At 38.3% G+C, this 25655-nt stretch overlaps 1 protein-coding gene across 2 annotated transcripts in view; it reads right to left on the bottom strand.

Moving 5' to 3' along the window:
* Positions 1 to 19818, bottom strand: part of NiPp1 (nuclear inhibitor of protein phosphatase 1) — a 42480-nt gene extending 22662 nt beyond the window's left edge. Inside the window, exons 1-3 of one of the 2 annotated variants that reach the window (XM_053794675.2) lie at positions 19729 to 19769; positions 16592 to 16701; positions 412 to 472 (exon numbers count right to left, since the gene is read on the bottom strand). Coding sequence is in view for 1 of the 2 variants with exons in the window: in XM_053794673.2 (XP_053650648.1) it covers positions 412 to 472; positions 19729 to 19757 (90 nt within the window). In the remaining variant the exon portion in view is untranslated. Of the gene's footprint in view, positions 1 to 411; positions 473 to 16591; positions 16702 to 19728 lie in introns of both variants that reach the window. The other variant, XM_053794673.2, reaches the window with a different exon arrangement.
* Positions 19819 to 25655: the final 5837 nt, after the last annotated feature.

Below are 25655 nucleotides of genomic sequence, written 5' to 3'. Positions count from 1 at the left end.
CCAGCAAGCATACATAAGTGCGTTAGATAGGAACAAATAGAGACAAATGGTTTTTAGGACTTGACATGCTGTTGGAGTGTGAGCAAGGTAACATTTATGAAGGGATTCAGGGAAACTGGCAGGCCAGACATGAGTCCTGGAGATGGAAAGTACAGTGCCTGCACTTTGAAGGAGGGGTGTTAGTGTTGCAGTTTTATAACTGCATTGTGAGTGCACCTCTGCCTTGGTGGGAAACAGCCAATGTGTTAATAAAAAAAAATAGTTGTATACCATAAAACAAGACTACTAGAAACCAATTATGGTATTTCATGATAAACTAATGATGGAGTTAGGTCATATATACTAACTCATTGTACAATACATGACAGCTTACTGTAGTGAAAATTATTGTATGATAGAGTGAGCACATACCTGAATTAACTTTTCACCTTTGGCCACATCCAAATGCAATCCTACAGGCGGTTTACCTGCCCTGAAATAAAAAAAAAAAAATAGCTGTTACTAATACATTACCCAATTTCAAAATATTACAAAAATGTTTGTTTATAACATTGTCTCAAAAAATATTTTCATTATAATAATTTCCAATGATGAATACAGCTGCTCTGAGCTAGGCCTAATGCAATTTGTTCAGGTATTGCATATAAATATATGTTCCATAAATTTCAATATAATCACAATGGCTCTTGAATGTAATGTAGTGTGCAGTGGAACCTCAGTTTTCGTATGCCCTGGTTTTTGTAGGATTTGGTTTTCGATGACATTTTTCATCAAAATTTTGTCCCAGTTTTCGTACATCTGCTCCGTTTTCGTAGAGTTGACAATGGTCCGCAGTGCCAAACACGTCCGCCTGCCCACGCCCACGCAAAGCATCCCACGTGTTCTGACTCAGTCTGACTTTGTTTCTCATTGAGTGAGCATTACCCCACGCATTCATCCGAAACATTTCATAATAATCCATTGCTTTTTGTTCTTGTTTATTGAGTGCAACTGCTTAATAAGCCACCGTGGGGCCATATAAAGTTCCAAGTGCCAGCTCTTTGATAAAGAAGGGAAGAAACATGATACAATTCAAGAAAGAACTCGTAGCAAAGTAGTACTACAAAGTGGCGTATGCGGGGGGCCATCTCGCCAGTAAAAGACAAAGAAGGCAAGTAACCCTGGAAAGAGCCTTGATACCTTATGGAGGGGGATTCCCCTTCCAAACAATAACCTCTCCTCCTCCCTCTCCCCTCCTCGCTGTCTTCCATACACCAACAAGAATCTTCAATAAAGGTAAAAGTGATTTATATAGTCATTTATATTTATTTCTCATTGCTTTCTGTACGTAAAACTATAGTTATTCTCTATAAAATGTATTTTTTGCTAATATTTTTGGGTGTCTGTAACGGATTAATTGGAGTTACATTATTTCTTATGGGAAATATTGCTTCAGTTTTTGCACAATTTGTTTTTCGTCAGACTTTCTGGAACAAATTAATCACGAAAACCAAGGTTCCACTGTATACGTATTGTAATTTTAATAAAGGCAAAACTATTGTACAGAACACTATACCAAACTATCATCCCTATCACACTGACATTTACCTATTCATTATAAAACACAGGATATTGAAGTTAAAAAATCAGTTTCTACCATTAACCTTCCCATAGACACACAGGCAAGAGGAAGAAATTATGACTTGTCTGCCGCATGCACTTTATGATTAATCAAGTCTGTATTAAACTAATGGAACTATTTACTAATCTGTATATTGTATAATACAAAAATTAAGAAATTTATTGTTCTTGTATTGGTGGCAAAGAGCATATGTGTTGAGCATAATAGCAATTGTGAGAACAAAGGTTGATAAAAAGTTACCATGGCTCCTAAATTTCTAGATAATAATACAGTGGACCCCCCGTTCGCGATGCTATCGGTATCCATTAAATCCGGTAGCCGATGCATTATATCGCCAAAAATTTGCCTCGGTTCCCGTTACAAAACCCGGTATGCAATGCGATTTGTACGAGACGTGTCCACGTGTGGCCTGAACTGCCCCGTGTGTGCCAGTGTTTACAAGCCAGCCAGTGTGCGCGCATCTAAGGATACATTCGGTACATTCCATATTATCCATATTATCACTTTTTGGTGCTTGTTTCTGCAAAATAAGTCACCATGGGCCCAAAGAAAGCTTCTAGTGCCAACCCTGTGGTAAAAAGGGTGAGAATTAGTATGGAAATTAAGGAAGATTTTGAAGGGTTTGGGGTTAACCCTGAGAAGCCTATGCCAGTTGTGGAATCCATTGTGCCTACTTCAAAGATTAAGGAAATGTGTGCAAAGTGGGTTGAATTGCAAACCTTTATGGATGAAAATCACCCTAACACAGCTATTGCAAGCCGTGCTGGTGACTATTACAATGACAATGTTGTGGCCCATTTTAGACAAATCTTAAAGAAACGGGAGGTACAGAGCTCTATGGACAGATATGTTGTGTGACAGAAGTCCAGTGACTCTCAAGCTGGTCCCAGTGGCATTAAAAGAAGAAGGGAAGTAACCCCAGAAAAGGACTTGCTACCTCAAGTCCTAATGGAGGGGGATTCCCCTTCTAAACAATAGGTTCAACACACTCCCCTCCTCCCATCCCATCAATCATCACCAGATCTTCATTAAAGGTAAGTGTCAATTATTCTATTGTTATTATTCTATTGTTATTGTAATTATTCTATTGCATTAAACTTAATATTTCATGTGGTAAAAGTTTTTTTTTTATACTTTTGGGTGTCTTGCACGGATTAATTTAATTTCCATTATTTCTTATGGGGAAAACTGATTCACTTTCCAATAATTTTGGTATACGATGAGCTCTCAGGAACGGATTAATATCGCGAACCGGGGGTTCACTCTATACATAATTAGGAGTGAAGATTACTGATTACCTTATTTAACAGCTATTTTCAGCAACATGGAGAAGAGCTGTTGAACAATACAACACAAGAAAATGGGGTGGAATCCAGTGTACCCTGTAATGTATCATACAAAGCTACATGGTAATGACTATGTGTACCATGCCCCACATAAAGCTATATGTTAATGACTATGTGTACCATGACACACATGAAGCTACTTGTTAATGAATGTGTGTACCATGACACACAAGAAGCTACATGGTAAGGATTCTGCACCCCAAGAAATTACAGAGGTAAGACTCAGCATACCATGCCACATAAGAAACTACTAAGATGGATCTAATGCACTACCATCTATGATATGTTAACACTAACAAGAGTGCATCAAATTGTTGGAAAAATATGGAAACACACAATGCATGCTATAATTTCAATGCTTTGCAACTATTCAATCTGTCAAATTAACCATTTCATTTGCAGAATGGATGGGGTTCAAACTCATAGCAAGCCAATCCTAAAACTAATAGGCCAATTTGCTAACCACTGTACCATGCTAGCTTAATAAGATTTATCCAACAAGGTATATTTTTATACCCTAGGAAGGATAGCATGGGCCCCAGAGTGACTACAGTGCAGTTTTACAGCTGAATCTCACACTAACATGGCTGTGGCAAGCTCTAGTTCATGTTCCTTCACAGCTGTTATGACTGACTAGAAAAACTGTAGTAGCATGAATGCAAAATGCATTGACCTGCCAGTTTTTGGACTAGCTTGCCTGGGTTTGAACCCCATCCCTTCTGTCAGTGGTTAATATTATTATTGTTACCCAAAGACGTCATACATCTTGTGCAACACAAATGAACATACAGTAGCATAATCTGTTCATCTTCATTTTTTCTTCAATGTGTTTCACTCTTTTTCAATGTGTTTCTCAAAATATGAACTTTGCATTAGTACTGCAATCTTCAAATTGCAATGATTTCAAAGTACTTATTCCCAAAGTGAATGAGTGTATTTACTGCAAACAATTTTTTATTATTTTAGAGTAAAATGAAAATTTTTGTTACTTGAGAATACAACATACCAACCAAACTCCTTCACTATATCTGATTACATCAATGCAAAACCACACTCAACAGCACAGTTATACAAAAACAAAAGAACATTACAAATGCCATTTTTACTTAAAATAGTGTACTATATAAAAAAAATTACAGGTCCTCCATCACAAATCCGGCATCATTGGGACCTGTAGTGTGCCGGATTACTGAGTTTGCCGGATTACAGAGTGGTTAGGTTAGAATACACTTAACCCTTTCAGGGTTTTGGCCGTACTAGTACGGCTTGCGCGCCAGGGTTTTTGATGTACTAGTACGCATAAATTCTAGCGCCCTCAAATCTAGCAAGAGAAAGCTGGTAGGCCTACATATGAAAGAATGGGTCTATGTGGTCAGTGTGCGCAGTATAAAAAAAAATCCTGCAGCACGCAGAGCATAATGAGAAAAAAACTTTGACCGTGTTTTTGGTTTAAAACAGCGACTTTGCACTGTATTTTTGTATGGTATTTATTGTTGTATTCTAGTTTTCCTGGTCTCATTATATAGAATAGAAGACATATTACAGAAATCGAGATGATTTTGACTGGTTTTACAATTAAAAGTACCTTGAAATTGAGCTCAAAGTAGCAGAAATGTTTGATTTTTACCAAAGTTCAAAAGTAAACAAATCATGCTAAGCGTCCAATACACGTCAACTGGTGAGTCTAATATTCTTTCACAGGTGTGCCGATATTATTTATACCATTTCTACACTAATGCAGTAGTCTGCATAACAGTAAATCTTATTATCTTTGAGAATAAAAAATCAAAGTGGAAAGCAAAAGAAATGTAAGAGGGGCCTGGGGACGTGACTAATGAACAGAGGAAATGTTATTTTAGTGCCAGGAATGTCTTTTCTTGTTTATTCTGGACCCTATTTGGAAATTGGCATCTTTTGAAATTTGTGTGTAATTGGCAAAATTGCTAAATTCTGACCACTTTATTGGATAGCTGAAATCGGTAAATGGGTGGTTTCTTGAACTCATTCGATAGAAAAAATGGAGTTCTAGCAAAATAGTTATGATTTTTGTCGACTAGTACTCTGGAATTGGCCGAAAATAGGGTTCAAAGTGGGCAAAATCGCCGATGCGTAAACACACTCGAGACTGCTAACTTCGCGAGAGCATAATTCCATAAGTTTTCCATCAAATTTCATACTTTTGGTGTCATTATGATCAGGAAAAGATTCTCTATCTTTTCATAAGAAAAAATATTTTTTTTTTTTTAAATTTTGGCGATCCTGAGAACAAGTCTCTGAGAGGGCCTGGCGACCCTCAAAGGCTTAAAAAAAATTAACCAACTTGTCTTACACAAAGTTCATTGAACATCGGCACAAATTGAATATTTCCGCTACTTTGAGCTCAATTTCAAGGTACTTTTCGTCATGAAAGCAATCAAAATTATGTCCATTTCTGTAATTTATCTTCCATTTTATCAAATGACTCCAAAAAGATGAGAATACAACCATAAAAACCATACAAAAATATACTGCAAAGAGGCGGCTAATGGCTGAGAAGTAAACTCCCTTATCTATCGTCCGTCTTTTTTTATTTTTGTTGTACATTAAGAAGTATCTTTCCATCATACATTGCCCAAGTTTCAATGAGATAGCCCAACAAACAACTGAGAAAAAAAAATATTTACCAAAAATCATATATGACAAGCCCAAGCCAGGTACTGGAAATAAGTCACTTTGACTTTTCTGGGTTATCCTAGGTTCTCTAAACATCTGCTGCTATGTATGATAATCTATGTAACTGTATTTGTGTATACCTGAATAAACTTATTTACTTCTAGTCTGTCAACTGAGTACAAGAAACTGCCCATTCACTTATTTCAACTACCCAATAAAGTGGTCAGAAATTGGCAATTTGGCCAATTTCACATAAATTTCAACAGATGCCAATTTCAAAATAGGGTCCAGAATAAACAATGCAGACATTCCTGGCACTAAAATAACATTTTCTCTGTTCATTAGTCATGGCTCCAGGCCCCTCTTATTACTCTTGCTTACCATTTGGAACTTTTATTCACAAAAAAATAGAAGATTTGCTGTTATGCAGACTGCTGCATTATTGTAATAGTTGTATAAATAATGTCAACCCATTCTTGACGCCGTATTGGAATTTGGACTGGCAGGCGGACAGGTATTGGACGGTGACGTCATTTGTTTACTCTTGAGCATCGCTAAAGAATAGAACATTTTTGCTACTGTGAGCGCAATTTCAAGGTACTTTTCATCATGAAAGCAATCAAAATCATATCTATTTCTGTAATATATCTTTCATTCTATCAAATGAGACTGAAAAAATGAAAATACAGTGGACCCCCGGTTAACGATATTTTTTCACTCCAGAAGTACATGTATGTTCAGGTGCCAGTACTGACCGAATTTGTTCCCATAAGGAATATTGTGAAGTAGATTAGTCCATTTCAGACCCCCAAACATACACGTACAAACGCACTTACATAAATACACTTACATAATTGGTCGCATTCGGAGGTGATCGTTATGCGGGGGTCCACTGTATAACCATAAAAAACATACAAAAATATACCGCTAAGCGGCCGCTAATGGCCGAGAAGTGAACTCCGCTATTTATGGTCTGATTTCTTTCATTTTTGCTGTACGTTAAGAAGTATCTTTCCATCATACACTGCCCAAGTTTCAATAAGATAACCCAACAAGCAATTGAGAAAATAATAATAATAATAATAATAATAATACATGTTTTTTTTTTATTATCACACTGGCCGATTCCCACCAAGGCAGGGTGCCCCATAAAAGAAAAACTTTCACCATCATTCACTCCATCACTGTCTTGCCAGAAGGGTGTTTTACACTACAGTTTTTAAACTGCAACATTAACACCCCTCCTTCAGAGTGCAGGCACTGTACTTCCCATCTCCAGGACTCAAGTCCGGCCTGCGGGTTTCCCTGAACCCCTTCATAAATGTTACTTTGCTCACACTCCAACAGCACGTCAAGTATTAAAAACCATTTGTCTCCATTCACTCCTATCAAACACGCTCACGCATGCCTGCTGGAAGTCCAAGCCCCTCTCACACAAAACCTCCCTTACCCCCTCCCTCCAACCTTCCCTAGGCTGACCCCTACCCCGCCTTCCTTCCACTACAGACTGATACACTCTTGAAGTCATTCTGTTTCGCTCCATTCTCTTTACATGTCCGAACCACCTCAACAACCCTTCCTCAGCCCTCTGGACAACAGTTTTGGTAATCCCGCACCTCCTCCTAACTTCCAAACTACGAATTCTCTGCATTATATTCACACCACACATTGCCCTCAGACATGACATCTCCACTGCCTCCAGCCTTCTCCTCGCTGCAACATTCATCACCCATGCTTCACACCCATATAAGAGCGTTGGTAAAACTATACTCTCATACATTCCCCTCTTTGCCTCCAAGGACAATTTCTTTGTCTCCACAGACTCCTAAGTGCACCACTCACCCTTTTCCCCTCATCAATTCTATGATTCACCTCATCTTTCATAGACCCATCCGCTGACACGTCCACTCCCAAATATCTGAATACATTCACCTCCTCCATACCCTCTCCCTCCAATCTGATATCCAATCTTTCATCACCTAATCTTTTTGTTATCCTCATAACCTTACTCTTTCCTGTATTCACTTTTAATTTTCTTCTTTTGCATACCCTACCAAATTCATCCACCAATCTCTGCAACTTCTCTTCAGAATCTCCAAAGTGCACAGTGTCATCAGCAAAGAGCAACTGTGACAACTCCCACTTTATGTGCGATTCTTTATCTTTTAACTCCACGCCTCTTGCCAAAACCCTCGCATTTACTTCTCTTACAACCCCATCTATAAATATATTAAACAACCACGGTGACATCACACATCCTTGTCTAAGGCCTACTTTTACTGGGAAATAATTTCCCTCTTTCCTACATACTCTAACTTGAGCCTCACTATCCTCGTAAAAACTCTTCACTGCTTTCAGTAACCTACCTCCTACACCATACACCTGCAACATCTGCCACATTGCCCCCCTATCCACCCTGTCATACGCCTTTTCCAAATCCATAAATGCCACAAAGACCTCTTTAGCCTTATCTAAATACTGTCCACTTATGTGTTTCACTGTAAACACCTGGTCCACACACCCCCTACCTTTCCTAAAGCTTCCTTGTTCATCTGCTATCCTATTCTCCGTCTTACTCTTAATTCTTTCAATAATAACTCTACCATACACTTTACCAGGTACACTCAACAAACTTATCCTCCTATAATTTTTGCACTCTCTTTTGTCCCCTTTGCCTTTATACAAAGGAACTATGCATGCTCTCTGCCAATCCCTAGGTACCTTACCCTCTTCCATACATTTATTAAATAATTGCACCAACCACTCCAAAACTATATCCCCACCTGCTTTTAACATTTCTATCTTTATCCCATTAATCCCGGCTGCCTTACCCCCTTTCATTTTACCTACTGCCTCACGAACTTCCCCCACACTCACAACTGGCTCTTCCTCACTCCTACAAGATGTTATTCCTCCTTGCCCTATACACGAAATCACAGCTTCCCTATCTTCATCAACATTTAACAATTCCTCAAAATATTCCCTCCATCTTCCCAATACCTCTAACTCTCCATTTAATAACTCTCCTCTCCTATTTTAACTGACAAATCCATTTGTTCTCTAGGCTTCCTTAACTTGTTAATCTCACTCCAAAACTTTTTCTTATTTTCAACAAAATTTGTTGATAATATCTCACCCACTCTCTCATTTGCTCTCTTTTTACATTGCTTAACCACTCTCTTAACCTCTCTCTTTTTCTCCATATACTCTTCCCTCCTTGCATCACTTCTACTTTGTAAAAACTTCTCATATGCTAACTTTTTCTCCCTTACTACTCTCTTTACATCATCATTCCACCAATTGCTCCTCTTCCCTCCTGCACCCACCTTCCTGTAACCACAAACTTCTGCTGAACACTCCAACACTACATTTTTAAACCTACCCCATACCTCTTCGACCCCATTGCCTATGATCTCATTAGCCCATCTATCCTCCAATAGCTGTTTATATCTTACCCTAACTGCCTCCTCTTTTAGTTTATAAACCTTCACCTCTCTCTTCCCTGATGCTTCTATTCTCCTTGTATCCCATCTACCTTTTACTCTCAGTGTAGCTACAACTAAAAAGTGATCTGATATATCTGTGGCCCCTCTATAAACATGTACATCCTGAAGTCTACTCAACAGTCTTTTATCTACCAATACATAATCCAACAAACTACTGTCATTTCACCCTACATCATATCTTGTATACTTATTTATCCTCTTTTTCCTAAAATATGTATTACCTATAACTAAACCCCTTTCTATACAAAGTTCAATCAAAGGGCTCCCATTATCATTTACACCTGGCACCCCAAACTTACCTACCACACCCTCTCTAAAAGTTTCTCCTACTTTAGCATTCAGGTCCCCTACCACAATTACTCTCTCACTTGGTTCAAAGGCTCCTATACATTCACTTAACATCTCCCAAAATCTCTCTCTCTCCTCTACATTCCTGTCTTCTCCAGGTGCATACACGCTTATTATGACCCACTTTTCGCATCCAACCTTTACTTTAATCCACATAATTCTTGAATTTACACATTCATATTCTCTTTTCTCCTTCCATAACTGATCCTTCAACATTACTGCTACCCCTTCCTTTGCTCTAACTCTCTCAGATACTCCAGATTTAATCCCATTTATTTCCCCCCACCGAAACTCCCCTACCCCCTTCAGCTTTGTTTCACTTAGGGCCAGGACATCCAACTTGTTTTCATTCATAACATCAGCAATCATCTGTTTCTTGTCATCTGCACTACATCCATGCACATTCAAGCATCCCAGTTTTATGAAGTTCTTCTTCTTCTCTTTTTTAGTAAATGTCTACAGGAGAAGGGGTTACTAGCCCATTGCTCCCGGCATTTTAGTCGCCTCATACGACACGCATGGCTTACGGAGGAAAGATTCTTTTCCACTTCCCCATGGACAATAGAAGAAATAAAGAAGAACAAGAGCTATTTAGAAAAAGGAGAAAAACCTAGATGTATGTATATATATATATGCATGTGCATGTCTGTGAAGTGTGACCAAAGTGTAAGTAGGAGTAGCAAGATATCCCTGTTATCTAGCGTGTTTATGAGACAGAAAAAGAAACCAGCAATCCTACATGTATCTTTATTTATTACACATACATGTACAAGGTATACAGGCCTAGCTGACATCAGTGACATACTACTACATATACATGTATAGAAAGCCGCTTGTTATGCAGTGTATTTCAAGAAAATTAGGTCAGTGTCCCAGGATAACACCCACACTAGTCGGCTAACACCCAGGTACCCATTTACTGATGGGTAAACATAGACAACAGGTGTAAAGAAACATGCCTAATGTTTCTACCCTGGCTGGGAATCGAATATATACCAAAAATCATATATGGCTAACCCAAGCCAGGTACTAGAAATAAGCCACGTTGACTTTTTTGGGTTATCCTAGGTTCTCTACACATATGCTGCTATGTGTGATAATCTATACAGAGAAAATAGGTTAGGTTAGGTAAGGTTCGTCAGGAAACAGGACAAATGTTTCCTGACGCGGGTCTTAGTCAGATGATGACCCGCCTTTGGAGCTTTTGGTCATCTGACCGAGGCCTTCCGCTGGCTTACCGGTCCACCCCTTTAAAAATTATGGTCATTTATAACCTATCTAAGTCTTAGAGAAAATAACTTTTTTGTTTCAGGTTTATGGTGCAGTGCAAGTGTATATCACAGTTAGCCGTGTGCTACACTCCATTTTCTCTAATATAAGCCCCAAGACAAGGATAGGAGAATGGTATTTGTATACCATATCCTCTACATACCTCCGTCGAATTGCTCGGTATTATGCAGAATATTATTCATTCTGGAGTATTTAACATGTTTTATGTTATTTATATTGTTTATTATGTCATATTAGATCAATTGTGATAGGCAAATAAGCTGTAGTATTGATATTAGCATAATAATAAAGCATATTCTCCTGCTTCATGAGACTGAGCTCATGGCAACCGACAGTGGCTTCAAAGCCACCTTATCTTTAATGGACAATGTACTGTGTCGGTGCTTTACATAATGAGAAGCATTTCTTTTATTCATTGGAACCATGGCTAGGGCTAAAAGTAAGCAGGTTGTAACAATAAATGGAGAAAAAGAAATTGGAATGACTTATGCAGCAAGTAGCACCACCAAACAGTACCAACAGGTTGGTGTGGCGACCCTGGAAATTTGAAATTATGCTAGCCAAAATTAGTGCCGAATAACTGAAGGAACCGAATAACTGATTGCCGGATTTGTGATGGCGGACCTGTACTGTTATCATAGGTAATAGGTTGGTAGATGGCAACCATCCAGGTGAGTACAGGAGGGCCTCACTTATACAGCAGGTTAGGTTCCAGGCTACTGCTGTAAAATGAAAATCACTGTAAAGTGAAATATAGCCTTTTTTTCACTTTCAAATGCTAATAAAAGCATGATAGCATGTTTACACTAACATATATTAAATGAGCAACAGAGCTAGGCCTAAAAAATGCATATACAGTATACACATTACTTACCTTAAAATATTTTCATACTGAGCTTACAGTGAGTGGTGAATACATTAATTGTACATAGCCTGAATAAATGAAGAATGGGTATAACTGAAAACTGCTGTATTAGCAAATGCTGTAAAATGAAGCGCTGTAAAGCGATGCCCTCCTGTACTACCACTGTGGTGAAGACGTATAAGATGGAAATCTGTTCAAATATTTTACACTCTAGCAGGATTGCTAGTCTTTCTTTCAATTGCATGGACACACAAAATATCAGATAAATCTTACAAGTTTGCATTTACATTCAGTATACATTTATCTTTACTTTCAGATGTTTCTTAACAGTTCTAATTCCTGTGATACTGCAATTCCTATTTATGAAGCCTCGTCTCAGACTGGGTCCCGAAGGCAATGATCCCAGGAACAATTAATAGATATCATGTCCAGTAAACAAATCCTATACCATGAATATACAGGCAGGACCCTTTTTATAGTGCTTCACTTTACGGTATACAGCTAATACAGCAGTTTTCATTTATACCCATTCTTCATTTATTCAGACTTCCTACAATAAATATGCTCACCACTCACTATACACTAAAGACAAAAATATTTTAAGGTAAGTAATGTGCGTACTGTACATACAGTAGACTGTCATTTAACACGGTAGTTACGTTCCTGAAAACGCCATATTCGGTAAAACTGTGAGAGATGAACTGAAGAACTTATGGGAAAAATATGGTTACGTTCCTGGGAGCCCCCAAAAAGCCAAACAACTTTTTTTTTAGACCAACAGATCTTACAAAAAATAAAAGTGAATGTGTAATTGTAGTTCACTGTCATGCTGTATTGCTGTTTTCACTACTTAAGATTACAAATGCAACAGAAATACGTAATAGTATTTCTTACCTTAAATTGTGGGTGCTGGTGTTTGTGGAGAGTTATGCTTTGGCCCTACTGGGCTGAGGTGGATGGTAGAGGTTCTGGTACTAAAGTCGATGTTTGTACTCAAGTGTGCATAAATTCTGTAATGGATTTCTGTTCTATTTTACCCGGCAGTACATTATACTACTGATGGTAAGGCATCAGCTGCTCTAGACACTGTTTCAGGGTCCTCTTCAGTGAAAAAGTCTAACTTTAAATCAGTCAGTAAATCAGTCAAGTAAGTCAGTCAGTCAGTCAGTCAGTAAGTCAGTCAGTAAATCAGTAAGTAAGCCAGTAAATCAGTCAAGTCAGTCAGTCAAGTCAGCAAGTCAAGTCAGTCAGTCAGCCAAGTAAGTCAGTCAGCCAAGTCAGTAAAGACAGTCAGCCAAGTCAGTAAGACAGTTAAGTTAGTAATACAGTCAGTAATACAGTCAGTAATACAGTCAGTAATACAGTCAGTAAATCAGTCAGTAAATCAGTAAGTCAGTCAGTAAGTCAATCAGTAAGTCAGTCAGTCATCACACAAACTCATATTTACCTCATTCTTATATGCTGACCCACAACAAGGTGGCAGCTTGAGCTGGGGAAATTTTTTCCGCACACATAAATGGAACTGTGTAAAGTTAATTTTACAAAGTGTTGTATAAAATTGTGCCACAATTTTTCAATCGTGCTATAGGCAAATCATGCCAAATAAACTTGTGTTAAATGACAGTCTACTGTATATACATTTTTAAGGCCTAGCTACATTGCTCACTTAATTTATGAGAGTGCAAACATGTTATCAAGCTTTTTTATGCATTTGAAAGTAAAAAAAAACTATGAATCATTTTAGAGCAATTTTCCCTTTACAGCAGTAGCCCAGAACCTAACTTGCTGTATAAGCAGAGCCCTCCTGTAGATAGTCAAGGGAATATTCCACATTCTTGCCATATCCCAACCTAGCATGCTACTTACCCATTTCCAACAAGTAACACTTGTTACATTAAATTTCCTAAAGGTTAGATTTCCTCAAATACAGTGGAACCTCGGTACCCCAACAGCTCCGTACTCAAACAATTCGGTATTTGAACACTTTGTTTGGTAAACAAATTGCTCAGTAGTCGACCGTTTGCTCAGCATTCGACCAAACAAATGCAACCTGCCAGAACTTTGCTGTAAACTATTTTGTGTTTCTGTGTATTTTTTTTTTTTATTATTTGTATAAATAAGTCAGCATGGGGCAGTATTTTCTGGGAATTCCTTTATCATAGGATAGAAAATTATTCTTTCAGGATTAAGTAAGTGATAACAGTAAACCAAAAAGAAAATTGACTGGGAAAAATTCATTCTGTACTCGAACAGATCGGCACCCTAACAGCCTTCTGGAACCAATTAAGTTCGAGTGCTGAGGTTCCACTGTAGTACGTGTGGATACAACTACTCTGTGACATCATTTAAGGTATATCCATACATGACATGACATACACATTAATGTAATGATACCATTATTATTTACACCCCTTTCTTCATGCTGATACAGTGTATAGCACCATGAAACAAAAAAAGGTAGGTAATATTGTCTTTCTCTCTCAGCCTCTCATATATTAATCACCCCTCCCCCCTCAAAGTACCTAAAGTTTCACTTCACTTACCCAAACTTCACATTTTTGCCTATATCATCTTGTGCACCAAAGGACAGCATAGTTAGTTACTGTAATTTGTCAGTTTAAGGTCTACTGACTACATGTGGGCACACTAATATCAAAGAGTAATGCCTAATATAGGGCTTAAGGTTAAGAGTGTACATACAGAGGTCATATACACCTGTGTGTGTGCTTTACTTTTCATGTCACTGTTCCTCTGTGAGCCTCATGGGATGTATAAAGAAGGTGGAGTCACCTAGTCTTTTATTCCCCCCGATATGCAATTTACCATGTTATTACCATTATTACCACTACTACTACTACTACTACTACTGCTGCTGCTAGTTACTACCACTACTACCACTGCTGCTGCTACTTACTACCACTACTACAACTGCTGCTGCTACTTACTACCACTACTACAACTGATGCTGCTACTTACTACTGGCTACTTACTACTACACTACTACTGCTACTACTGCAACTACTGCTACTTCTTCCTACTACTACCACTCTCTAAGTGTGGGTTACTTGTGAATTGTACTAGCCAGAGTACATATTGTGACTTTTATTCTTGTGTGTTTACCCTGTAAAGAGTGAACTTCTGACTTTAGCACCTATGCTTTATACTCATGTTGTATTTCCTCAATTATGTCTTTATCCTCTTTAACTTACCAATTCCAGTCTAAACCATATTTCATTAGTAGGTCCTCCTACTTATGATGTTTATGTGTTTGCGAAAAAATTTTGAAAATCAACTGTTCGGATCTCATAACCTATTTTCCTACAGACACCCACATTAAAATTGGAGATACATTCCCGATCCATACTATTCCTTACTTAATTTCATTTATTTTTAACTAACAATATTCATCCAATATTTTATAGTATTAGGTATTATTCCTTTACAATTACAAATACTGTACAGCCTCTCCTCACTTAACAACGGAGTTCTGTTCCTAAGACCATGTCGGTAAACACATTTGTCGCTGAGTAGCATACTATAATGGTAGTGGGTTTGTGTCAACCATCTTTGATATTGTTTTAATGTCACCTCTGCACCATTTATAACATTTCTGGTATACTATTTTTAAATGTTTATACAGTAGTGTACTGTATACTGTAATAAACAGAATAGAGAAAATCAGCTGTAATATACATTATTTAGGTATGCATACTGGTCAGAGAGCCCATCGTGAGTCCGAGTCATCGGTAAACGAGTATGTCACTAAGTGATGAGAGGCGGTATTATTAACCCTTAAACGGTCCAAACGTATATATACGTTTTTTCAACATTTGAAAGTATGTAAAAACATGTACATCATCTTTTTTTTTTTACATTTCAAAATGTGTAAAAAAACTTTTATCTATATTTTTTTTTTTGTTATATTTGAAAACATGTAAAAAGACATAGATCTACTTTTGGAGCACTACGGATTTGAACGTCGATCTATTTGGACCGTTTAAGGGTTAAATAATGTTTAATGTATAAATGTTAATTAGAACAGAGATACAGTATAATACATACAGATGTGAACAGCAGGAAGTAGCTGGACTGTTTGAGAGAGAGAGAGAGAATGGAGAAGGAAGGCAGAAAGACTGAAATGAGGAGGGTAGTGACAAACTCCTGCTGTTCTTCTCTTCGTACTGATATGTTCAATACACCATGGCTGCAGGGAGGGAGGAATGGAGGGAAGGGCTGTGGTGTAAGTAGAGGTGCTGCCTAATCCTCTGGCCTTCCCCAATGACACTGACAATTACATGCCCAACAAAAATGTAATTATTAAATCAATTGTTCTTTACCAATAATTACCTAACATGAACTCTCCACACATGCACAACGACACATGAAAAATATGAATATACTGAACACTATTTGGTGAAAAAATAGTTGAAAAAACTATTTATTAAAAATAAATTCTGTTTGAATACAACACTTGTCATAAATAAGGATCAGAGTTTGTAAAAAAATTGATTAGTGCCAATGTCATAAGTGTAAAGCAACATCAGCTGAAACTTTTTATGTCAGGAACCTACTGTTTACATATTGGTATTTTCTAAATTATTTACTGTATTCTTGCAATTACATTTGTCAATTTTTTATTTTAAAAATAACTAAACAGTTTATGATACACTTTAAATCAACTGCTATCTGAGATTTACTCATACTTTCTTCATTCATAATTTCTATCCTTCACTACTCTATCCATCTAAACAAATTGAACAGAAATTATGTATAAAGTATATACGAATAAGAATAAATAATAAAAGTTATGCCAAGCAGTCACATACGTACTGTACTCTAAGTACTGTATATTTTGCTATATTTCATTTATTTCAAGTACAGTATATATAGAGTGAGAACTCATTTAATTAACAAGATAATGTAGGTTATGAAAACACGAGAAAAAAAAAAAAAGAGTACTGACCAGTGTAGCCGCTAGGATACTCGCTATGTAAGCCAGAGATCCAAGGCTTGTAAACTGGACAAAGATCCTTTACTCCAATCGCCCTTGAGCACCCACCACTCATTGGGGACCTGAATGTAAATGCATTAGCAAATCGTGTTCCAGGAACAAAATGCCAGTGACGTGGATTAATTTGAGCTGAAGTTGGAAACAGCTCCTAGTCTACGTTTGGTATTTTCCATCATACAAGACGCACCTTTACATTTTCCCCACCCTAATTTTAGGAGTTTTTGGGGAAATTTTTTTAGTGTAGATTATCATATTTATACTTTACTATTACCATAATTATGGACTGTATATGATGCAGGACTGCATGATCATTTTTGGACTTAATTTTTTTGGAATTTCTTTTATCGTATATGACAGAAAATATGGTACAGTATTATAGAACAATAGAAACTCCTGTTGCATTCCAGTGCAAAAAAATAAAAAAATTCTCATCCACCTTCTTTTTTGTCTGTCTGTATACACATACATGCATATATACATACATAAAGTTCAAGAGCTAATTTCAGTAAAAATCTACATTACATATATTTTAAACACTGAAAGTTAAGTCAAAATGTACTCTATAGAGAAATCAAGTAACAGATTGTGGTGTGAAATCTCACTACATGATATGGTGCTAGTAACATAAGTGGGTTCATACAATGGCAAAGTTGATTCTCAATTCTTGCTACATGACAGAAGCTACAAAAACTTTAGCATACAGTCAGCTCTCTTGTAAAGCTTCTCTATATAGTGCAAGTTTTCATAAATGCAACTGAAAAAGTACATAAAAAACTGAATATAAACTACTGCACAAATCTAATATCCATACTTGATTATGACTGCACATACATGTACCAATTATTCTGGTAAATGATAAAATTATTATTTTTGAATTATTAATTTTCTGCTTACAATTGAAGACATGGGTTCAGACCCTGGATAAATGGAGACATTGGGCATGTTTCCATATAATTGTTGTATCTGTTCACCTAGTGGTAAGTAGGTACCTGGGTGTTAGTCAACTGGAGATATCTGGAGAGAGTTCCGGGGGTCAACGCCCCCGCGGCCCGGTCTGTGACCAGGCCTCCTTAGGTCAGTGTCCCAGGATGCGACCCACACCAGTCGACTAACACCCAGGTACCCATTTTACTGATGGGGAACATAGACAACAGGTGGAAAGAAACACGTCCAATGTTTCTACTCTGGCTGGGAATCGAACCCAGGCCCTCACTGTGTGAAGCGAGAGCATTAACCACCAGGCCACCAGTCACATTCTGGGGGGCAAGAATGAGGACCCCACTAGTAGTAAGACAGACAATCCTTGATGACGCAATGACTTTATTGGGTTATCCTGGGTGGCTAACCGTCCGGGCTAAAAATCCAAGCAAAATCTTATCTCAAGAACCTTAATGGAAATAATAGTCTGATAACAGGGGCTTCACTGGGTTATCCTAGGCTACAAGGGGGTTATGATCAGGGCTGTGGAGTCGGTACATAAAACCTTCAATTCCAACTCCTTTAAATATATACTGGGAATAAATTATAAATATACTAATTAAGTATTTCTTATATTGATTGCAAGCATGCAACATACAAGCCCAGTAACCTGTTAAAGCTTGGGTCTAAAGGCTATAGCTATGCCATTTTGGTTTTTATATGTTATTTATTAAAGAAATTATAAACATTCAATAACCTTATAGTTAAACAAAGGACAAAACTTAAAAAATGGAAACAATGAGGTTATATTTTTACAAAAAGACTAGCAAGTATAAAGTAATAGAATGTAAAAGAAAGAAACTATAAAAAAAAATCTGAATCAGAAACATCTTTCTCTAGTAGTTCAAAAATCTGAAGTACATCTTTTGATATTACTAAAAAGAATTCAAAGTTAAAATTACAATAAAGTAAAACGCAATTGAACACCTAAAACAACCTAATAAATTATTATTTAAAAAAAAAATGAACTCCATTAGGTACATACCCCTTCCTTTTCCAAATTATTGCTTAATTTATATTCTATACAATTTTAATTTATTAGGAGTCGGAGTCAGCGTTGGTACACTTTTACCAACTCCAACTCCAGTAACCCAAGAAATGCTTCCGACTTCAACTCTGACTTCACAGCTTTACTTTTGATCCTCATTATACTTTCACTCTTAAATATGAATGTTAATATTTCTTTGTTACATTTATTTCATCGTTACATTTATAGACAGGTAAGCAAGTGCTTGTAAATTTCTTGAAAGAACAGCCATTCCAGAAAAACAAAATCCCAACTTGGTTGGCTGTGTTGGCAACGCTCTCACCTCACACACTGAATGTCTGTGGTTCGATCCCCGACACGGATAGAAGCATTGGGTATGTTTCTTCACACCTGCTGTTCACCTAGTAAGCAAGTAGGTACCTGGGTGTTAGTCAACTGGTGTGGGTTACATGCTGGGGAACAAGAATGAAGGACCACAATGAAAAAAGACAGATAGTCCTCAATGATGCACTGACTTTTTTGGGTTATCCTGGGTAGTTAACACTCCGGGTTAAAAATCCAAAGAAAATCTTATCATACTATCACACTTTAATATCGATTTTAGCATTTTATCGTTACATTTATTGCTTGGTGTGTGAGCACTTGTAAATTCCTTGAAAGAACAGCCACACTAGAATAAAAAAAATCCCAACTTATTATTATTACCAACCTTCTGCATTAATAACCTAAATAAAACCTAATCTTTCAAATCATTATTATTAAAATTAAACTAAGCGCTTAACCCACAAGGGTCATTTGCCTTCAAACCAAATTGCCTTTTCAGTTTTAATATAACATAACGCACTAATTTAATAATTGGCTTCAAGTTTGACAATGCAATACATTTCGCTAAAGAATGCATTTGCTATATTATTCCTCCCTGTCTTGTTTTTTAAACAGTTTTAAACAACCAATAATAGTTTGTAAATCGTGGCATAAAAAGGCAGACTATTTATTTAGATGTTTTTAGTGTAATGTTTGAGAAGCATCACCTGTGCTTCACATATCACTTGTTTCTACCTCCACTGAGGCCTCCAGTACTACTCTTAATGAATGAGCTCCAACACAAGACTCAAAAGTTTACCATTTGGGAATTTCGTAGTGATTCGCCATGTTCTTGGCGAAGCTTTGTTGACAGCGACAACTGGGCTAAAATATATCCACGGATTATTGGATTAAAATGGAATTGATTATAGATTTATACCTGTGCATTATTCTTGTAGATAGTTCCTTACTACCGTAACTTTCTTAGCTTAGAAATATTGGGCCCCAGTCAGTGTCCCCTACCCTCTTTTTTTTTTTTGTAACACACCGGCTGTTTCCCTCTGAGGTAGGGTGGCCCAAAAACGAAGAATAAGTAAGGTTATTCAGGTATACACAAATACAGTTATAATGATTATCATACATAACAGCATATGTGTAGAGAACCTAGGATAACCCAAAAAAGTCAGGCAGAGTGACTTATTTCCATTGGGGTCTTTAACTTACTTTCATCATCACTCACTCCATCACTGTCTTGCAGGACGGGCGCCGGTACTAGTTTAAAATGTAAATATCCCCACCCCTCCTTCATAAGAAGAACATAAGAACGAAGGAACACTGCAGAAGGCCTACTGGCCCATGCGAGGCAGGTCCAAGTCTCCTACCGGCTTAAGCCAATGCACCCAACCTAGTCAGGTCAGGTCACATTGACTTAAGGGAGGAACACGGCAACCGACCTGTTAGCACAAGCTATCAGGTCTAACTCACACCCACCCACATCTACTCATGTATTTATCCAACCTATTTTTAAAGCTACACAACGTTCTGGCCTCTATAACGGTACTTGGGAGTTTGTTCCACTCATCCACAACTCTATTACCAAACCAGTACTTTCCTATATCCTTCCTGAATCTGAATTTTTCCAACTTAAAACCATTGCTGCGAGTCCTGTCTAGGCTAGATATTTTCAGCACACTATTTACATCCCCTTTATTTATTCCTGTCTTCCATTTATACACCTCAATCATATCCCCCCTAATTCTACGTCTTTCTAGAGAGTGCAGTTTCAGGGCCCTTAGTCTATCCTCATAGGGAAGGTTTCTGATACATGGGATCATCTTTGTCATCCTCCTTTGTACATTTTCCAGAGAATTTATATCCATTCTGTAATACGGTGACCAAAACTGTGCAGCATAATCTAAATGAGGCCTAACCAAGGATGTATAGAGTTGAAGAACAACCTGAGGACTCCTATTATTTATGCTTCTTGATATGAAGCCAAGGATTCTATTAGCTTTATTGCGAACACTTATGCACTGTTGTCTTGGTTTCAGATTACTGCTAACCAGAACTCCTAAATCTTTTTCGCAATCCGTAATATTAAGATCTACATTATTTAGTTTATATGTGGCATGGTTATTGTCCTGTCCAACATTTAGAACTTTGCATTTGTCTATATTAAACTGCATCTGCCACTTCTCCGACCACTGCATCAGTCTATTCAAATCTTCCTGGAGTGCTCGAATGTCCTCGTCAGAATGAATTCGACGGCCTATTTTGGTGTCATCGGCAAACTTGCCGATGTCGCTCTTTATGCCCTCATCTATGTCGTTTATGTAGATTGTGAACAGCAGGGGGCCCAACACTGACCCCTGTGGAACACCGCTCGTGACGCTTCCCCACTCTGATTTCTCCCCATTTATGCAAACTCTCTGCTGCCTATTTGTCAACCATGCCTCTATCCAGGAAAAAATTTCTCCTCCTATTCCATGTGCTTTAATTTTCCTCAATAGTCTCTGATGTGGGACCCTGTCAAAAGCCTTACTGAAGTCCATATACACAATATCATATTCATTACCATGATCTACCTCCTCAAATACCTTAGTGAAAAAAGTTAATAAATTCGTAAGGCAGGAACGCCCCCTTGTAAAACCATGCTGAGATTCGTTGATTAATTTATGCTTTTCAAGATGGCTACGAACTGCCTCGGCAATTATTGATTCCATAAATTTTCCCACTATGGAGGTTAGGCTTATTGGTCTATAGTTCGAAGCTAAGGACCTGTCACCTGTTTTGAAAATAGGTATCACATTTGCCATTTTCCACTTATCTGGCACCATGCCAGTTTGTAGTGATATGTTGAAAAGATTAGCCAAAGGTGTGCTAAGCTCCTCTTTACATTCCTTTAGAACCCTTGCATACAGTTCATCAGGGCCTGGGGATTTGTTAGGTTTTAATTTATCTATTTGCCTAAGGACCATGTCACTTGTGACCCTAATAGTGCACAGTTTATTATCGTCCTGTTCTACATAATTTATCATTACTGGAATATCGCTGGTATCCTCCTGTGTAAAAACTGAGAGGAAGTATGTGTTAAAAATTCTACACATTTCCTTATCACTGTCAGTGAGCTGACCCGAGGAACTTTTGAGTGGGCCTATCTTGTCCCTGATCTTACTTCTGTATACCTGAAAGAATCCTTTTGGGTTAGTCTTCGATTCTTTTGCAACTTTAACCTCATAATCTCTTTTTGCTTTTCTAATTCCCTTTTTTATTTCTCTCTTTAACTGAATATATCGATTTCTTAATTGCCCCTCTCCTCTTTTGATTTGCCTATATATGCCTCTCTTTTGACCAATCAGATATTTTAATCTATTGTTCATCCATTTAGGATCATTTTTGTTTGATCTGATTTCCCTATTTGGAACATAATTTGACTGAGCAGCTAGAACTATGCCCTGGAAAGCATCATATCGGCAACCATCACCACCTACCTGACCCTTAGTCAGGTCATTCCAGTTCAGCCCACCTAAGTAATTTTTCAGTCCTATGAAATCAGCCAAGCGAAAGTCAGGGACGGAGACTTGATTGCCATTATTAGGGGAATTCCATGATATATTAAAACTGAGTGATTTGTGATCACTCTCCCCAAGCTCATCATTAACCTCAAGATTATTAATTAGTGTTTCCCTACTGGCAAGAACCAAGTCAAGGAGGTTATTTCCCCTAGTTGGCTCTGTCACAAACTGTTTTAAAAAACAATCCTGGATCGTATCAAGAAAGTCACCCGACTCTAAATTTCCTGTCAAATTGCTCCAGTCAATCTGTCTATAGTTGAAATCTCCCATTAGCACAACATTTTCGTATGTAGATGCCTTACGAATTTCGTCCCATAGAAGTTTACTGCACTCCCTATCAAGATTTGGGGCCCTGTAAATCACACCCAAAATTAGTTTTTCTCGGCCCTCGAGAAGCTGTAACCAAACAGATTCAGTGGCTGACGCTTCTAATTTAATATCTTGTCTAACACAACAATTTAAATTGTCTCTGACATACATCGCTACTCCACCACCTTTCCTGTTGACCCTGTCAGTGTGGAATAATTTATAGCCTTGTATGTGACATTCAGAGGGCATCTCTCTATCTTTCAGATTGAGCCAGGTCTCTGTTATAGCAATAATATCTATGTTTCCTGCACTTGCAATTAATCTTAGCTCATCTATCTTATTTCTAACACTCCTGCTATTAGTATAGTAAACCTTAAGGGAGCTAGTCCCTTGCTGCCCTCTGCTGTCCCCCTTTGTTTGCTGACCTGTTCTATTGTCTTTATTTATAACTTCATGCTGAATGCCTTTTATACATTTACTGTTTCCAACCCTAGTGTTGCAACCTGCTTGTTTCCCACACACACCCATACCTCTATCTTCCATCAGTTTAAAATCATAGGCATTTCACCAATGGCCTTCTCAATCGAGTCTGCAAGTGCTACCACCCCTGCCCCAGAGAGATGTACCCCATCCCTTGCATACATATCATGTTTGCCATAAAAGTTGTTCCAGTTGTCAATGAATGGGATTGCAAGTTCCTTGCAGTATCTGTCTAGCCAGCAATTTACACCAATTGCCCTAGACAACCATTCATTTCCTACTCCCCTTCTAGGCAAGATGCTACATATGATTGGGATCCCTCCCTTAGACTTAATGAAATCTATAGCTGACCTGTACTTATCTAGCAGCTCTTCTCTCCTACCCTTCCCAATATCATTTCCACCAGCACTGAGACAGATAATGGGCTTGTTCCCATTACCTGACATGATATTATCCAGCCTGTTGACAATGTCCCCAACACCAGCTCCAGGGAAGCACACTCTATCTCTCATCTTCTTATTCCTATTACAAAAAGCACGGTCAACATATCTTACCTGAGAGTCACCAACCACAAGAATGCGCTTACCTTCATTAGCAGGGGCAGTAGTACCCTTACCTTCACTGGCCACTGAAGTACATTCATCCTGGAGAACAGAGAAGCGATTTCCTACCTTCAGATCTTCACTCTTAACTTTCCTTACTCTGATGCGCCTTCCATTACTGTGAACAACTCGCCACTTGTAGCAGGTGCTGGGCTGCACCTCACTGCTGGTAGCCGTTGCTACCTCCCCACCTACAGCCTCCTCACAGTGAGAGACAGACTGCACCTCACTGCTAGAAGCCTCATTCCCCACATCTCCAACCACCTCACACTCTCTCCCAGGCCCATTGAGGTGGACCTTCAGCCTCCTAATCTCCTTCTGGAGCAGCAAGACCTCCTCCTTCAACTCTCCAACCTCAGTTTTTAAAACACTGCAGAAGCAAGCCATGCTTTGTAACCGTCCAGAGTGCAGGCATTGTACTTCCCATCTCCAGGACTCAAGTCCGGCTAACAGGTTGTCCTGAATCCTTGCTGTATACTAAGGTGCTTTCTGTATGCACACCTAAATGTCACCCATCTTTAATAAGTGTTACTTTGCCAACACTCCAACAGCACGTCAAGTCATAAAAACCACTTGCCTCCACTTATTCCTAACACATACTCGCTTGCTGGATGTCTATGCCTCTCGCACACAAAACCAACATTATGTGTCTCTTTAATCTCTGATGACTACCGCACTCAGGATCTCAATGGAAATAAGTCCCTCTGACCTTTTTGGATTATCCTAGGTAATTTACACATATGTTACTAGGTACATAACCCAGGGCAACATGGGTTTAGAACAGGTCGCCCCTGTCTGTTTCAACTATTGGATCACTACGACAAGGTCCTAAATGCACTAGAAGACAAAAAGAATGCAGATGTAATATATACAGACTTTGCAAAAGCCTTCGACAAGTGTGACCATGGCGTAATAGCGCACAAAATGCGTGCTAAAGGAATAACAGGAAAAGTCGGTCGATGGATCTATAATTTCCTCACTAACAGAACACAGAGTAGTAGTCAACACAGTAAAGTCCGAGGCAGCTACGGTGAAAAGCTCTGTTCCACAAGGCACAGTACTTGCTCCCATCTTGTTCCTCATCCTCATATCCGACATAGACAAGGATGTCAGCCTCAGCACCGTGTCTTCCTTTGCAGATGACACCCGAATCTGCATGACAGTGTCTTCCATTGCAGACACTGCAAGGCTCCAGGCAGACATCAACCGGATCTTTCAGTGGGCTGCAGAAAACAATATGAAGTTCAACGATGAGAAATTTCAATTACTCAGATATGGTAAACACGAGGAAATTAAATCTTCATCAGAGTACAAAACAAATTCTGGCCACAAAATAGAGCGAAACACCAACGTCAAAGACCTGGGAGTGATCATGTCGGAGGATCTCACCTTCAAGGTCCATAACATTGTATCAATCGCATCTGCTAGAAAAATGACAGGATGGATAATGAGAACCTTCAAAACTAGGGAGGCCAAGCCTATGATGACACTCTTCAGGTCACTTGTTCTATCTAGGCTGGAATATTGCTGCACACTAACAGCACCTTTCAAGGCAGGTGAAATTGCCGACCTAGAAAATGTACAGAGAACTTTCACGGCACGCATAACGGAGATAAAACACCTCAATTACTGGGAGCGCTTGAGGTTCCTAAACCTGTATTCCCTGGAACGCAGGAGGGAGAGATACATGATTATATACACCTGGAAAATCCTAGAGGGACTAGTACCGAACTTGCACACGAAAATCACTCACTACGAAAGCAAAAGACTTGGCAGACGAT

This window comes from Cherax quadricarinatus, chromosome 73 (genome assembly GCF_038502225.1).
Source record: "Cherax quadricarinatus isolate ZL_2023a chromosome 73, ASM3850222v1, whole genome shotgun sequence".
Lineage (NCBI taxonomy): Eukaryota > Metazoa > Arthropoda > Malacostraca > Decapoda > Parastacidae > Cherax > Cherax quadricarinatus.
Note: the sequence above shows the minus strand (reverse complement) of the source record. Positions and strands in the feature narration are given on the sequence as shown.